The following is a 16,667-nucleotide window of genomic DNA, read 5'->3' as shown; positions in this document are numbered from 1 at the left end:
ATTAACATTATGCAGTATACTCAACCCATACGGTAAGGAAGAGTGTAACAGAAAAGAGTCAAAGTGGAGAGGAGGGTGAAGAGAGGTGGAGGCAAATGAAGTTCGTACCAAACTTTCAATACAGCTGGGCAAATCTAGAACAGAAAGCTGAGCAACCCGGCCCAGCCAGTGACGCTGCCACCTGCTGCTAGAAGTTTCACACCCCGGTCCGCACCTGCCAGCCTCCGGTGACGTTGCCACCCGGAAGTTACCGGCGCCGCCGGTTCCCACCCCACCCCGCCTCTCCAGTCTCTGCCTTGACCCTCCAACTCTTCCCACCTTCTTCGGGCTTCGCTTCAGCTCAGCTGAGTAGGGAGCTGCAAAGATATTTCCTTTCTTCTTTTCCGTCTGCCCCCCAACTGCTCCGCACTTTCCTTCTCTCCTTCCTTTCTCCCGATCTGAGCAACACCCAGTCGCTCGCTCGATTGATCCCCACAGCCCCGATCCTCGAGTGGTAAAGTAGCCAGATTAGTCGGCGTTCTGCTTCCTGCTCAGCCCAGATTAGATTTGCTTGTCTTGTTGTTTTTTTGCTGCGGCGCTCGCTCCAATTCGGTCAAGGTTTTCTACTCCTAGGTCTTCCTTGATTTGTTGCGCTTTATTGGCGTCTAGTTCATCCGCCGCGGAATAGCCCGATTCGCTTCTAGCTGTGTCCCCTTGCTCACGAGTTAATAGCCTTGACTTCATTTTGTCTTCTTGGAGGCAAAAAAATTTGTCCTCGTTGTGTTGGAGGAGAAGGGGGATGCAAACTTTGTTGCGACCACTCTTGCATCTCCATTTTTAAGTACTATATATGCTTGTCTCAGGCATGAGATGCTTGTGAATTTTACGGTCCAGTTCGTTGTGCCGATGTCTCCTCTGGTCCATCTGCTCGCTCTGCTCTTCCTTCTCTGCTCGTCTCTGGCTTTGGCTTCCGGGTCCGAGCCAACCCTTTCATGGGCCTGTGGAGATGAACAAGCTTCCATCTTGGAGACCTCTGATGGCCGTCAAAACCTGTCCATCAATGGGGTTTTGGTGAAGGACCGTGCTCAAGGCTGCGACAGGCTCCGGTCCTACTTTGGGAGTGGTTGCCTCAGCTGCGATGAGCGGTCGCAATCTTGGAGGAGTGCGTGGATGCGCTACTGTGGCGATGATGGGAGTCAATCGAGCTATGGTGAGTGGCTTCTAGGTTTCTAGCTTCAGCTGTGTCCGCAGTTTGCCGCAGTTTGTTCGATATGTTTATGTTTGTATAAGAGCTTGAATTGGCAAAGTATATATGGAAGTTTGGTCATTTGATGACCCGGTGCATGTCCTGGCATGCACCGAGTAGTAATGAACAAAGTGACTTTTTGAACTGAAAATGGACAAAGTGACTGGTCAAGTCTAGCCAAATATTAGTTGCTGTACCTGAATCTGTTTTATATTCGACTTAAAATGCTTGATTGCGGTTGCTGGATTGTGCTGTGCTGAGCCTATATTATAAATTTACCATCAAGTATGAAAAGATTGGCACAGCAATAGGGGAAAACAGGTTATACAAATGATAAAATTGGCAAAAGCTGGTCAAGACAAATAGGATTATCATAATGCACTACAATACCAAACACAACCTAAGTACCATATATCTGAATTTTGAGGTATGATTCTGTTTACAACACATGCATTGTACTGACTGATTCGGTTTACAACACATGAATTGTACTGATTGAAGCTGTTGTTGGTACTTCGTGTAACACTAGCATTCATGCATCCTACTATTATTCTTTAGTTTTGGTGTGGACGTTGGTTCTATGGGAATGCCACTTCTATTCTATGCCATAAACTGACTATATCCGTTAATGTGAGCCGTGGGTGTACAGACCCACCACTCAGATTCTTGTCATCTTCAGCTCGAATGAGTGCCTATTTCCTCTATAAATAAATCGTTACCTAATTCCTCGTAGGTATTCTAGTTACTTGTATATTTTCTAAGTTCTGTTTACACACATGCTTTGTTATGAAATGTAGTAACTTCAACTCCAAACATACCAAGGAGGCTTTTGAAGCAGTCGTCAGAGAATGGCGCAAAAGCTGAAGATGACCCATGTAGGAACATGGGTCTACACGAAAATAAACATGATGCCAATGATTCTTCCGAAAAAGAGGATCCTCTGTTGGCTGTGCCAGGTGTGCTTCTCATATGCTGTGGTCTCATGCTCCCATGTTTTCACGCCGAAAGAAAAGAAGGAAGAAGACACAATACTACATCCATTCAGCGCAATGCTGGTGAGTCAATACATCATGTGTTATTGTCCTTTTTCCTTTTGCAACAAATGTGTTATTGTCCGTTAATATTTGGGAAAAGCCAATTCTTGCTGTCATCCTTGTAGTGGGATCAAAAGTAAATACACCAAAATACTAGTAGTTGTCTGGACTCAAATTGGAGTAGGCTAATTTGGGATAATCGTTTTAAAAAAGTCTATCTTGTTCAAGCACTATACTGGGTATGCTTGGTCAATAATAATGCATGCATGAGAGTTTGGTTACAAAGATGTTGATATTGGGTGATGTTCACACCACCACCCTCAAATCACACATTTTTTTAGTTATTAGTTGGACGCCTGTGTGTTGCTACAAAAGTGATGTTAGTATAATCATGTGAAACGTCTATATTCATACAAAACTGATGCGAAAAAAAGACTGAACTTCAGAAAAAGTGGCAATGCACAAATAGAATACCGTAAACCTGATCATAACGCGTAAAAAGAGAGCCCACACAATGACACAAGATAGTGGAGAGTGTGAGCAGATGACCCCACATGCCAGCAACTTAGGTTCAGTGAAGAGGAAGTAAGATGGCAAACAGACCATCAACTTTAATATCTGCTGGAGTTAAGGTGTGGAAATTAATGTTCAGCTATGATACTAGGCTTATCAAAAGTTGATTCACAGTTGTATGCATTTGCAAACTTTTTATCTACCTGTTAGATACCAGCCCAGCTTCTCCTAACTACAGTGTCCATTTCCGTAGTAGGTCAGCCATACCATTTCCACACCCGCTGTGTGAACTTATGAGGAAATGATTTCTGTTGAGATTATAAAATGTTATACCTATGTCAAGTTTAATAATCTTCCATTGCGTAATGTTGGTTCAATATTATATAGCTCTTCTCATGCGGTGCTCATCTTACTGGCTCAGTTTAGATGTCCTTTCATCTCATTGCACACAGATCATTGACAGAGTTAATGCGCTGCATTTTTCACGTAGGTTGACCATATTAATCTATATCCATCTATCCGATATGAAAATCAATAAGCAATGTATAGTTTTATTTGGACTAAAATGTTCCCTGGAAGAATCACAACAGAGTATTTGCAAATTTATAGCTAACCACTTTGGGAAGCATTTGAATACTTTCATATTGCGTGAACTATCTCAGTTCTGAAATGCGCCTCCGACTGTTAAATGGTTTGTAGGATCAATGTTTTATGACAGTGTCCATTGCGGTCCACTGTTAACCTTTGTTGCATTCTTCTCTAAACAATCAAATGTTTCTTTACAGTTGATTCTCTTTCATCCTTCGACGTAAGCACATCATCCGAGAAGATCCCACCAACTCCACATCGAATACCTCCAAGCCCATCTAGATTCGCACCGTCTCCACATATTGCTCGAGTTGGATCTGTTGACTTAAGTGTCCAGCAGATTCTCAGGGCGACTCAGAATTTCTCACATTCATTTAAATTGGGTGAAGGAGGATTTGGGACTGTCTACAGGGCTGTATTGTCAGATGGCCAGGTTGTTGCAGTCAAGAGAGCTAAAAAGGTAGTGACATGCTATTGTTTCTTATCTTTTGCTGTTATTATTGATACTTATCAAACTGTCTTGGTTGCGTATGTGTTCATTATATTTGCTCAATTAAGATTTTCTTTTGGATGAGATGTGGCACAACTTATACAGTTACTAGGAGCACTTCTTCAGGTGGAAACTCTGATTTTAGTTCTTTGGTTCTCTGCTAGCGACGCATAATTGGTTCTATTATTTATTACAGGATCAGTTTGCGGGTCCCAGTGATGAGTTCAGCAATGAAGTAGAACTGCTTGCTAAGATTGACCACCGGAATTTGGTGAGATTACTGGGTTATACTGATAAAGGAAATGAGCGGATTATTATCACTGAGTATGTTCCAAATGGCACTTTGAGAGAACATCTCGATGGTAAATAGCATTTCCTGCCCTTGCTGTTTGGTTAAGCCTCAACTGTTATATACTTATATGTATTTGTTCATTCTGCAGGCCAACATGGCAGAACCCTGGATTTTAATCAACGCCTAGAAATTGCGATTGATATTGCTCATGCACTCACTTATCTCCATCTATATGCAGGTAGATAATCTACATGCTTGTTCCATGGATATTGATGCACTGCAACTTAAATACGTTAGATTCAACATTATGAACTTAGTGAATAATATGAATGAATTAAGTTAATCATTTTTTTGCATATGGCAGTGTTATTTTTGTTAGCTATTTAGCTATGGCAATTTCGGAAACTTGTTTTGATGAAATTTGTTATTGGAAATAATGCTTGAGGGACTGAGAACTTCTATAATGTGAACAGAGAAGACAATAATCCATCGCGATGTGAAGTCATCAAATATACTTCTAACAGACAGCTACCGGGCCAAGGTGTCGGACTTCGGGTTTGCTAGAAGTGGCCCTAGTGACACAGAGAAGACACACATCTCCACGAAAGTGAAAGGAACTGCTGGCTACCTGGACCCTGAGTACCTAAGAACGTACCAGCTCACTCCTAAAAGTGATGTCTTCTCTTTTGGCATACTTCTTGTAGAAATTATTTCTGCCCGTCGACCTGTAGAGCTGAAGCGGGCCGCTGAAGAGAGGATTACTATCAGATGGGTATGTTAGATGACTTTTTCTTTCATTTCCAATGCATGACTATCAGTTCTAGTAATGATAAAGTATGGTTTGTCAGTACTCTTATCATTCCCTTCAGAATGTCATTTTGGAATGTGTACCTAACATTTAAAAACTAGACCAGTACCATACACAGAGTTATTTAGACTTACCACGTGTAAATGATGTTAATAGATTTATTTCAGTCAATATTTATACAATTATATTTTTATAACTGTTTTGACATATTAGTAGACAATAATCGTGAAAGGTGTATTACTATTAGAGGTATCATGCTGTTATTGACCTAATCTTATCTTTTCAGAACTTTGTGCTCAGTTTAAAATATACTACCTCCGTCTGGGTATTAGTCTTGTATTTTGGGTTAAAGTTTGACCTTTGATTTAACTACCAAAAAATAAGTTATATACCAAAAAAGTAGTATCATTGGAAACCTCTTTTGAATATGAATCTGACAATATAAGTTTTGTGACATACAATATATATTGTGTTAGTCAAATCTACGGTCAACATTGGACACAAAATACGAAGGGGACCAATAAACCCAGACGGAGGTAGTACATGTAATATCATAGCAGCAGATCTCTAGCAAAACTCACTTGCAATGAAAAAGTAGGTTGACATTTCATTTTATTTGTGTTCCCAACATGAGAAAGATGATGGGTATTTCATTTAACTCTGTATTTTCCGTAGACTTTCAAGAAATTCAATGAAGGCAACATGAGAGAGATACTGGACCCGCTGCTGGAAGACCGCGTGGACGATGAGGTGTTGGAGAAGCTTCTGAGTTTGGCGTTCCAGTGCGCCGCTCCCACGCGGGAGGACCGTCCGACCATGAAGGAGGTCGGGGAGCAGCTGTGGGAGATCAGGAAAGAGTATGGGAAGAGCGTCAGGAGAGCGTGAAATCATGTGCTCTTTTAACCACGACCGGAGCATACACAAATTCTTTCCATGAACATCTTGATGGTAATGTTTTGTGCTCACAGAATGGAATGTGCTCTTGAACAATGTACAGACGAACCAGCAATTTGTGTCTTCCTTCCTAACCACTTTGCAGTCTTCTTTCTCCGTGGACTTATTGTCCTCTTTGCTGACTGTGCGCGCGTGCCATACACTCCGTGCATGAAATTTCTCTCTGGAGTTTGTTCTCAGTTTAGACAGACAAAATGAAATTTGAAATTTGTCCGTATTGAAAGTGAAAATCTTTCCCTTTTTGATCTGGAACCAAGCAAGTATCCCTCTGTTGTTTCTATGGAAGTGTTGAAATGGGAACTTCATATATATTTTTAGATTGCAAAACTACGGACCATGTTTCTTAATTTTTTCTACAGGAAAGGTCATCATGGCTAGCTTTATTAATATCAGAACAACATTACATCACCCACAAGCTTTATTAATATCAAAACAACATTACATCATTCACAAGCTTGTTGACAAGACAATGTGCTTGTTACAGTAATTGAGTTTGTCAGTCCAACTAAACGAGTTCTTGTTATAGTAATGAAAATTAGCTAGCACATTGTTTGATTAGCTGAACAAAAACAATGTTTACAAGAGACCTTCTCAATCATTGAAGCTAAGTCTTAACTTTTGCAAAGATCGCCGCAGCATCTGCTGAGATGCTGCGTCCCACCATCTTGATTGGCCAATACAAAAGTTGTTCACCTGTAAGGAGTCTGATTCCAAAGAAATGATCACTTGTAGGCAGTCTTGATTGGCCAATACAAAAGTTGATCACCTGTAGGGAGTCTGATTCCACGGAGGTGATCACTTGTAGGGAGTCTGGTTCCGCCTCTGCCCGATGGAAACCTAGCGAGTTAGCAAATTCCAGTCCATTATGCATTGCCATTGCCTCAGTGGTAATATCATCAGCAGCAAAATAGATATAATCGCACTGTATTGCCAGAAAATTACCTCACTCGTGCCTTATGATGGTTGCTGTTGCTCCTACTCCTTCCTCTTCAAAAAACGCCGCATCAACTTTTAGTTTTATGAATTTCGGCTCAGGTCTGGACCATTCGTGATCAAGTTCCAGGCTCGCTGGAAGTTGCTTGCTATTGCTATGACAGAGAGCGATCATCTGAAGGGTGGTGGAGAAGGAGAAGCTTCATTATGTGTAATTCGGCGCCTGATCCACCAAAAGCACCACCAGCCCTCCGCCAGGACTTGGTTAACATCCAAACTTGGCATAATTTGAGCTTGGACTAGATGTTAGGAGAAGCAAATGTTCCATGATAACCAACCTAGACCGATCAACATGAATCGCTGAAGAGATAAGGTCATCCAAGCCTAGGCGCTTCCATAGATCCTTGGCATGTGTGCATTGGAATAGAAGATGCCGACCATCTTTAGCGTCTTGATGATAGATCAAACATCCACTAACTGTTCCAATGTGCATATTTGCACGTATACCTTTTAGCTGGACGATTCCATGCAGTAATCTCCAATAAAATATTAGAAATTTACATGGGACTTGAATTTTCCATAGAGCACTCCAAACAGCCGGCTATGTAGAGCTTCCTGGGTGAGATAGCATGTTTGCATAGCCTCTGTAAGATTGTGTCGGTGTACTAAGATTTGGGTCCTTAGGGTGTGTTTGTTTGGGCTCCTAGGAGTGGCTTCTGCAGCTTCTGGCCCAAAGAAGCCGGAGCCCAAACAAACATGCAATTTTTGGGCCGGCTCTACGCAGCTCTTCCATGGAGCGCTCCGCGAAAACAACACGGAAGCCGCGGCCGTAAAATCGAGGCTTCTCGCAGCCTCAACTGGCTCCAAATCGATGTTTTACCCTTTTGCCCTCCCACCAAACACCATATAACATTCAAATTGCCCTAACCAGTTCATTTCTCCCTCGCCTATTCTCTCTCTCACCTCGATTGACCACACCTTTCCTTTGACGGCGTCCGCCATTACCAGCCCGATCTCCGGCCACCGCCGTCCGTTTTCTCCTCCGGCCATAGCTTCAAAGACCCCCACCTCCACCCCGTACCCGAGCATATTTTATCCTCCGCCTTTTCTAGAGACACCGGCTATGTCTCCAGCTCACAGACGTAGCACCGCCGCCCCATGCACCGGAGGCCGCCTCGCCTCCCCAAGTATGGAGGCCGGCTAGCAAGTCCCCTATGCCACGGCTGCGACCGCCCAGATCACCGTCTTCTGGGCTCCACAGGCACCGACAAATTGAGCTCACTGGACACATGGCAGCTCGCTGCTGAAGATATAGCTTTAATGACACCCATTCAGGCAAATGTTTCAAGGAAATAGAAGGTAGATGGGCAAACGACACAGAAGGAGAGACCATTGTTGCCGAAGAGCTCCATCCACAAGTGATGTAGGGTGGAACCCTAGGGGCCGATCTTTCATGATTTGGAGGAGGGTCCCGCGAAGAACACGAAGAACACATGAAGAAGGGGAGAGAAACCACAAGGGGAAACACTCAAGAACAAGTCCAATCACACATCCACTAGACTAACAAACACATGGATCCACAAGGTACATGAACAACAAAGGGAAATCAGTACTAGATAGAGTTCATCACAAATCCAAAGGAGATGGGGTCTTGATGGTCTAGATGATCCTTCCCCGATGGGAGGGGGGGAGTCTTGATATCCCTCGAGATCTTCTCCAAAGGAGGTCTTGAACTCCAATGGAGTGGTGTCTCTCTTTCTCAAGAGTAGTGGTAGGAGCAAAACTCAACTAGAAATGAGCTATCATATTTGCTGACCCCAAAAATGGGGAGGAGGAGGTCTATTTATAGTCTAAGGAGAATGGGTAAGTTAGGTGGGCGAATGGGTACATGGGCCTCGGCCCGGAGGCATGCAGGCAAGGCCAGATGATCAGGCCATCAGGGGTCCGGATGACCCAGGCGGAGTCCCGGATGATCCGGCTTCGGATGGGTCCGTGCCGTCTTCATCGCCGTCGTAGCTGGACGATCCAGGAGAGGTTTCGGATGATCCGGCTGAGCCTGGATATCCGGCCTGTCTCCGGTAGCTACTCCATCTTCTTCTCATTTCTTCCGTCTTCTCTTCCACACTTCCCTCGTAGATGGTGTAGTTGTTCCTTGGCGCTTGCACTCCTCCTCGACATTCGTGAAGCTTCGACAATACCTATGCATGCACGATGGAGGGTCAAGTAGTACAACATCCTCGAAGGGGTCAAGAGAGCACGTGTAAAGGATTTGATTCACCTGTATGTATGTGAAGTATATGTCGCACATGTCACTTGCCAAATGGATTCTTAACATGGTGATGTCCGTAGGATGCTCCGCATCTCATCCTCTCCCCCTTGGGAAAGATCCAACCTCGGATCGAAAACCAAATCACCATGGGAAAGAGATGGCGTCGTCATGTAGAAGTGGACGATCACCAAGCACTCGTCATCTTGAAGCTCGAAATGGGCACTCTCCAATGCCGCACCGTCTCGTGATTCCTTCAAATGGAGTAAATAGAACAAACACTTGGAAGAACAAATGTGGTTAGCGTTAGTGCAAAACCAAGCATTCAAGCGGTGATTGACCCAACAAGTGTCATCATCAAGCATAGCATATGGATTGACAATGGATTGTAGCATGTCATGTAAGCATATGGATTGAGCATAATGGAATGCACCATGAAAACAAGCATGCAAATAAGAGGTAGAGTGCTAATATGTGTGACAAGTGAACAAACATCTACCTTATGTTCATAGCAAGCATGCATAAAGTGCTCAACAGATGGTCTATGGTATGCATATGAACCATTCACAACACCAAAGAAAATGAAGTGTCTAAACACATGTGGCAAGACAATCCAAGCATAATGTGCATAGGGTGTAGTGAAATTCGAGCAACACTTAACACAATAGAAAGAGCAATTGTTCAACATGTGTGAGGCAATCAAGGCAAGCATGTAGCAGTCAATGGGGCATGGCATATGTGAAGTGATGACATTGTTGCAACCAAGCATATTATAGGAGCAAGCAATCCAAGAATTGGATGCAACACACAAGGTATATATGTCATGAGGCATGGCAATGTGGCAATGATAAGTTGAAGCAAGATCTCTAGCATGTGTGCAATATGTCAAGGTGCAAGCAACACATGAAGTATGATCCACAATATTCATGCTCATGGTTTGGGGGTTCTCAAAAGAGAAGGATATCACCTTGAAAGCATGTCCTTATGCATCCTTCACAACGCCGAAGCACAAGCAAGTGTGATGTAGGAGCGAGTCGGTCGCAAGTGGTTCGCTCACAAGAGCTCGAATGGTCAACTCACATGAAGTGGAAGTTGACACCAAGTCGAAGTATCCTACACATGCACAAAAGAAAGCAAACAACGTATGTGCGTGGTAGATAAACACATCATCCATCATGATGGTTCTCTTCTCTTGCACATAAACATTAGAAGCACAAGTGCATGAATAATATGATGCAACAATGGCGATATCCATGGCACTAGGTATATGGTGCAAACAATTAAGGCAAGCATGCTTCACAAGAAATATGCCAAAATCTCCAAATATATGCGAGAATGCTATGGGGGCAATCTCATAAGCAAGACTAAAAGCATTGTTGCACTCAATACATGGAAAATCTAGCATGAGAGAGGCAACACATGGAGATATATGACAAGAAGCAATAGCAATCATTTGCAAAGCATGGCAATGGTTTTCATCAACCGCATGAAACGAGCAAGTATGAATCATCGGTGATGCAACAAGGCAAGCAATCATAGTAATCAAGTCGTACAAACTAGTGGAGCAAAGATGCAACACACTAGATGAAATCATGGAAATCATGTCATGTGAGCAAATAATAGGCATAGACAATGCACATGACATATTGAAATAACGAACACAAAAAAGATCAAAGTATCATCATAGGCATGGAGCACAAAAGCAAACATGGAAATAACAAATTATATCTCCACCAAGCTTGCAAATACATATACAAGTACTAGAATCATGGATCATGTGAGATGCAAAGCATGTCATCCAAATGGAAATGAGCATATCATGTGTGACACCCCGAGACCGACGCCCCAGACGCCTTCCATGTTTTTTGTTGTCACTGTGTGTTTTATTTGCTTGTTGCATTTCATCATGTCATCATGTGCATTGCATCCGCATGTTTTCATAAAACTCGTAGTCATTTGTAGTTGCGCTTCTTCCTCACCTATGTTGACCTTTCTCAAACCAACCATCCTTTTGTTGTCCGACCCTTTGACCCTCTCTGCACTGTTCTCAAACCCCCCTCGCGTGCGTGTCCGAAACTTGCCCCCGAACCCGAACCGGGCTGTCGTTACCGATGGGTCTGGATCATCCTCAAATATCCCTAAAATATCTTCGGTTATTTGTTGGTCTCTCCTAGCTTGTTTTTCTCGGACCGTTTGATTACGACGAAGGGACTAGGATAGCCCCTAACCTAAACCACATGCTATAAATAAACTAGTCCAACCCTAATCTTTAGGAGGCTTGTCCCATCAGTCTCGTCCCCGCCGCCAGCCTTCCACCCACTCGCCTCCCACCTTGGGATCCTCCCAGATCCATCCTGGGCCAACCACCATCTCCCCTTGATCCATCCACCCAACTACACCGCAACCGCCTCGCCCTTCCCCGCTCCAGGGGATCGTCCTCACGCCTGAGCGCACGCAGCCAGCCGCCTTGCGGCGCCCTCTCCCTTGAGCTCCAACGGGAACCGCGCCCCTGCATCCCCTGCTTCGAGCACCTCATGGAGCATGACCACACGTATCCTCAAGCCCCTGCCCCGAGCACCCCCACAAGCAGCAGCAGTTCCCGCATCTCTGGCGAGCAGGCGCCACCTTTAGCAGGCCGTCCCACTCCCCTGCCTCCTCTCGCGCCTCCTCCTCCCTGTTCCTTCCCCCTCTCTCTCATGCCTCTGCCTCTCTCTCACAGGGAACCACGTCGAGGTCAGGGAGAAATTGAGCACCACCGCCCTTGGGGTTCGTCGCTGACGGCCATCCCCGTCGTCCCGACCTCTTCCCCGCCGTCCTGGCCTCGTCCGTACGCCAAGTCCCTCCATCGGAGCTGAACCCCGCCGCCAAGCCGCCTCCCTAACCTCGAGTCCGTCCAGATCCGCCAAGTTTCGCCATCCGCCGTGGCCATGGAGCTCGTCGGTGTCGTCCTCGTGTCGTCCCAGCCTCGTCGCTGTTTTCTGCCTCGCCGGATTTGAGGCCCGCTGCCCCAGCAAGCACCTTGCCGCATCTAGCCGTCCCCGTCGTCCGCTAGCCTCTCCTGTCGTCCCCATGCCAAGTCCCGCGCCCTGCATCGTCCCGTTGTAGAAACAGAGGAGGACGAGCGTTGAGCTCGCCCGCTCGATCCCCTGCCTCGCCTCGATCTGGAGCCGGCCCGTCTCCTCTCGTGTCCTGCTGCCTCCATCGACCTGGGCCAAGGCCCGATATGAGCAGCTCCCCTAGACCAGTCCAGTTCAGTTTCAGCCCGTAGTGTTTTTTTGCTACTGCTGTGAATTTGTCAAAATAACCAGAGAATTATTGTTTTACAGTTTGGCCCCTAGAGTTCATGCATTTAATAACTCCTCCACCGTGCGTCGGAATCTAATAAACTTTACATGTAAAATGATTAGAATTTCATCTAGTTTCACAATATGCCACTTTCATCCATGTTAAAATGCTTCAAATTGTTGGTTGCATTATTTTGCATAAATGTCATGTTAAAATGGTTTATTTCATATCTAAATTACCGTAGCTCCGAATTAAATAAACTTTATATGTAAATGGGGTAGAAAAAATGCATAGGTTAACATGGTGGCATTACTTTGCATGTTTAACAACACTAAATATGGTTTAGGGCAGAACAATACCAAATCCGAATATTGCATATGAGGATTTTCCGGAATTGTTGTTTGTTGTTCTGGTCTCATTTAAACTTGCCTAAATAGTTAGTTTACTTATGTTTCACCTCTTGCCATGTTTAACAACATTTAATATTGTTGGGTACATAAACGAGAGCGAACTAAATAACTTGAATGTGGTGTTTCGTCAATATGCAACTCGTTGCATATTGAGCTCCACTTAATTTGTAGTATTGTTTGTTGCACTTTGTCATGCCATGACTCATTAATCTGGACATGCATCATACTTGGTTGAGCATCATGCCATGTTTATGTGATGGTCGTTTACCATGTTGTTTGCTTCTTTCTGGTTGTTCTTCTTCTCGATAGTTCTGGTTACGTTGCAATTGTGAGGATCCGTTCGACTACGTTGGTTCGTCTTCTTCATGGACTTGTTCTTTTCCCAGCGGGATTTCAGGCAAGATGACCATTACCCTGGATACCATTACTATATTTTCTTTGCTAGTTGCCTCGATGCTATTGCTATGTCGCTCTTCCTACCACTTGTTTATCAAGCCTCCCAAATTGCCATGATAGCCTCTAACCTTTTTCACCATCCCAGCAAACTGTTGTTTGGCTATGTTACCGCTTTGCTCAGCCCCTCTTATAGCGTTGCTAGTTGCAGGTGCAGTTGCAGGCTGTTCCATGTTGGAACATGGATATCATGGGATATCACAATATCTCTTATTTAATTAATGCACATATATACTTGGTAATAGGTGGAAGGCTCGACCTTTTGCCTGGTGTTTTGTTCCAGTCATGCCGCCCTAGTTTCCGTCATACCGGTGTTATGTTCCTTGATTTTGCGTCCCTAACGCGGTGAGGATTTATGGGCTCCTCTTGATAGTTTGCTTTGAATAAAACTCTTCCAGCAAGACCCAACATTGGTTTTACCATTTGCCCAACATAATAACTAAACCTGACATTGAATTTGACGCATAGGGAGTTAGCGCTACCCAAGGAGTAATTTAACATAATACAGGGGGCCAATGCTGATGGTGTTGGTCCCAAACGGGTAGACTTTGGGGCCACCACAAGGAAACTCAAGGATCTGGTTTTACTCATAGGATGTCCCATCCAGTCGTGGCCTGAGACGAGATACGCGCGGCTACTATCAGGGTGTCGGCACGCCGGGAGGTCTTGTTGGACTTGTTTTACCATTGTCGAAATGTCTTGTGCACCGGGATTACGAGTCTGATCGGAGGGTCCCGAGATGGAGGATTGTCTCTGCGGATCGTGAGCTTGTCATGGGCTAAGTTGGGACACCCCTGCAGGGTTTAAACTTTCAAGAGCCGTGCCCGCGGTTATGTGTCAGATGTGAATTTTTAATATCCGGTCGTAGTGCACTTGAACTAAACTCAATTAAAATACACCAACCGCATGCGTAACCGCGATCGTCTCTTTTCGAGTGAGTTCGAGAACAGAACACGGTAGGGTTATGTTTGACTCGTAAGTTGTTCAGGATCACTTATTGATCATCACTAGTTCGCGATCGTTATGTGTAGTAACTCTTCTTACTCTTGTACTTGTAAGTTAGCCACCATACAAATGCTTAGTCGCTTGCTGCAACCTCACCACTTATCCATTCTGTCGTGGAGTTGAAACGGCAGATGTCCTAGAGCAAGGACTTAGTCGTAGGGCCATCGCACTAGGAAGCTTAAAGGGGTTAATCGGGACAAAGGACATGAGAGAGTTTTTATACTAGTTCGGCCCCTTACGATGAAGGTAAAAGCCTACGTCTACTTGGGTTTGGTATTGCTGAAGTTTCGATCTCCAAGGGGCTCAACTCGCTGGCTTGGTTATAGATTTGGTTGTTTCTTGCCCTAAGCCGCCACCGGGTCGTCCCCTTATACACATGGGTTGACGCCTGGCGGCCTACAAAGTCCCGGCCGGCTCATAATCGTGTCCGGCTCGGTGACTTCCTTTACATGCCTTTCTTTACAAGTCTTTCCTTACATATGGCGGTTTACAATATCGGGCCTTAAGCCGGCCCCAGGCCTTTGGGCCTTCTATATGTTTAATAAACTATCATCTTGAGTGTATATTGGGCTTCTTATGTAACCCGCCATTAGGGCTGACCCGGCCCCTCCTGGGCGGGTCATTCTGGTAGTAATATCCCCAACATTAGGCCCCAGGTTGACTTTGAACTTTGTTCTTTGTCAATCTTCAATACTTAGATGAAATTCATCTTCTTCTGTCTGAAAAACTATGTAACCCGCCGTGACGTCATCTTTTGAAAACACAAAAAACTTTCATGACGTCATCTTCCAACGGACCTTTTATCTTTAATGCTTCCCGAGAATCGAGGCGTCTATATAGCTGGATAACCATTATTTGGTTCTCCCTTGATTTTCGCGCCCGCCTGTCCGCATTTTGTCCTTATAAATAGGCTTGCCCCGGCCTTCCTCATTCTTCTCTCTCTCTCTTCTTCTTCTTCCTGTCGCTGCCTTCCTGCTTCTCAAGCTCTGCCGCCGCTGTAGCACTCACCATTGCCCTCAACATCGGCCGCTGCACCACCCTGAGTTTGTCCAGAGAGACGCGGCAACTCTTCGTAGTAGGTCTGCATCTCGTAAGTTCCTTCTTTCTCACACATCTAGATCTGTATTAGGGTTGCGAGTTCATCAGTGTTCTTCGCTTGTTCATCCCGGATCTTTTGTAGTTCTTCTTCCGCAACTTCTTCTGATCCAAAAAAGAAACATAACTTGCGCGGTAGTTGTTTTGCGTCCATTTTTGATATCAGTAGATCCCTTTTTCCTGTATAGATGCTTCATTATAGCTGACGAACTCATCTATACTAGATTTTTAGGTCTAGAATATTTTCTTTTTGGGACAACCATTTAATCCAAAATAATAATGATAGCTTGGTGAAACTTTTTTACGCCAAGACTTAGCTAGATTCGCTTTCCGAAAGAATCTATAGTCATGGCGACTTTCCGCTCCGGCTTTCTTTTCCTTATATGTCATTAGCCCTTAGTTAAGCCGCCGTACTTGTTTTACATCTTCTTCCTTTAACTGTTAATTTTGCCGTAAACTGAACCGGCATGTTGTTTTTCCTTTTTCAGTTCCTTGCACATCATGCCGTGAAAGACACCCACCATCTGTAATTGGGTCCCCTCAACCATAACTGAGGATCGTTTAAAAGAGTTCTTCCTCATTGGGTTTCTGCCCTCAAAAAGCATCTTGTCTTATCGTGCTCCTGACCCGGAAGAAGAACGACCCAATCCAAAAGACGGCGAAGTGATCGTCTTTACTGACCACATGAACCGTGGCTTCTCACCGCCCAGTTCAAAGTTTTTCAGAGAAGTTCTTCACTTTTTCAAACTCCATCCTCAGGACATTGGGCCCAATTCCATATCCAATATTTGTAACTTCCAAGTGCTCTGTGAGGTATATCTTCAGCAAGAGCCGACTGTGGAACTGTTTAGAGAATACTTCTATCTGAACCGGCAGAACGAGTGCACCAACGGCCTTAGCTTAGAGCTTGGAGGCATCTCAATTCAGCGCCGGCAGGGTGCTGTCTTCCCTCTCATAGTTTTACCAAGTCACCCAAAGGACTGGAACCAAACTTGGTTTTACTGTCAGGACATCTCACCAGCCAACGAGAAGTCACTGCCGGGTTACCGCCCTGATCGTCTTGACTCCAAGTTTGCACTGCCAGATAAACTTACTGTTGCTGAACACAAGAGGTTGCTTCCATCTATCAGAAGAATCAATGCTTTGTTGGGGAACGGTTTAACCGGAGTTGATCTGACCCGCTGCTGGATCTCATGGCGGGTTATTCCATTAAGTCGTCGTTCAAAACTGATGTATGAATATGGTGGAGGCCCGGACGACTCTCTTCGGCATACCCCAATTCAACTAACCGAGGAAGACATTGTCTCAATGTCAAA

General features: G+C 44.7%; 1 protein-coding gene across 1 annotated transcript; it reads left to right on the top strand.

The window, feature by feature from the left end:
- The first annotated feature begins 241 nt into the window (after positions 1 to 241).
- Positions 242 to 6,149, top strand: LOC119301103 (calmodulin-binding receptor-like cytoplasmic kinase 3). Its single transcript, XM_037578001.1, has 7 exons — positions 242 to 1,189; positions 2,023 to 2,280; positions 3,558 to 3,820; positions 4,047 to 4,212; positions 4,291 to 4,380; positions 4,616 to 4,914; positions 5,626 to 6,149. The coding sequence occupies exons 1-7, from the start codon at positions 850 to 852 to the stop codon at positions 5,833 to 5,835; spliced, it is 1,626 nt and encodes a 541-aa protein (XP_037433898.1). The 5' UTR covers positions 242 to 849; the 3' UTR covers positions 5,836 to 6,149.
- Positions 6,150 to 16,667: the final 10,518 nt, after the last annotated feature.

The sequence above is a fragment of the Triticum dicoccoides genome, chromosome 5A, assembly GCF_002162155.2.
Source record: "Triticum dicoccoides isolate Atlit2015 ecotype Zavitan chromosome 5A, WEW_v2.0, whole genome shotgun sequence".
Classification (NCBI taxonomy): Eukaryota; Viridiplantae; Streptophyta; class Magnoliopsida; order Poales; family Poaceae; genus Triticum; species Triticum dicoccoides.
This window is presented reverse-complemented; position numbering and strand designations above follow the sequence as displayed.

Coding starts and splice junctions, on each gene's coding strand:
- LOC119301103 (XM_037578001.1), top strand. CDS start 850: ATGCTTGTGAATTTTACGGTCCAGTTCGTTGTGCCGATGTCTCCTCTG. Junction 4,213..4,290: donor TTTGAGAGAACATCTCGATG/GTAAATAGCATT, acceptor TTCATTCTGCAG/GCCAACATGGCAGAACCCTG. Junction 4,915..5,625: donor AGAGGATTACTATCAGATGG/GTATGTTAGATG, acceptor TATTTTCCGTAG/ACTTTCAAGAAATTCAATGA.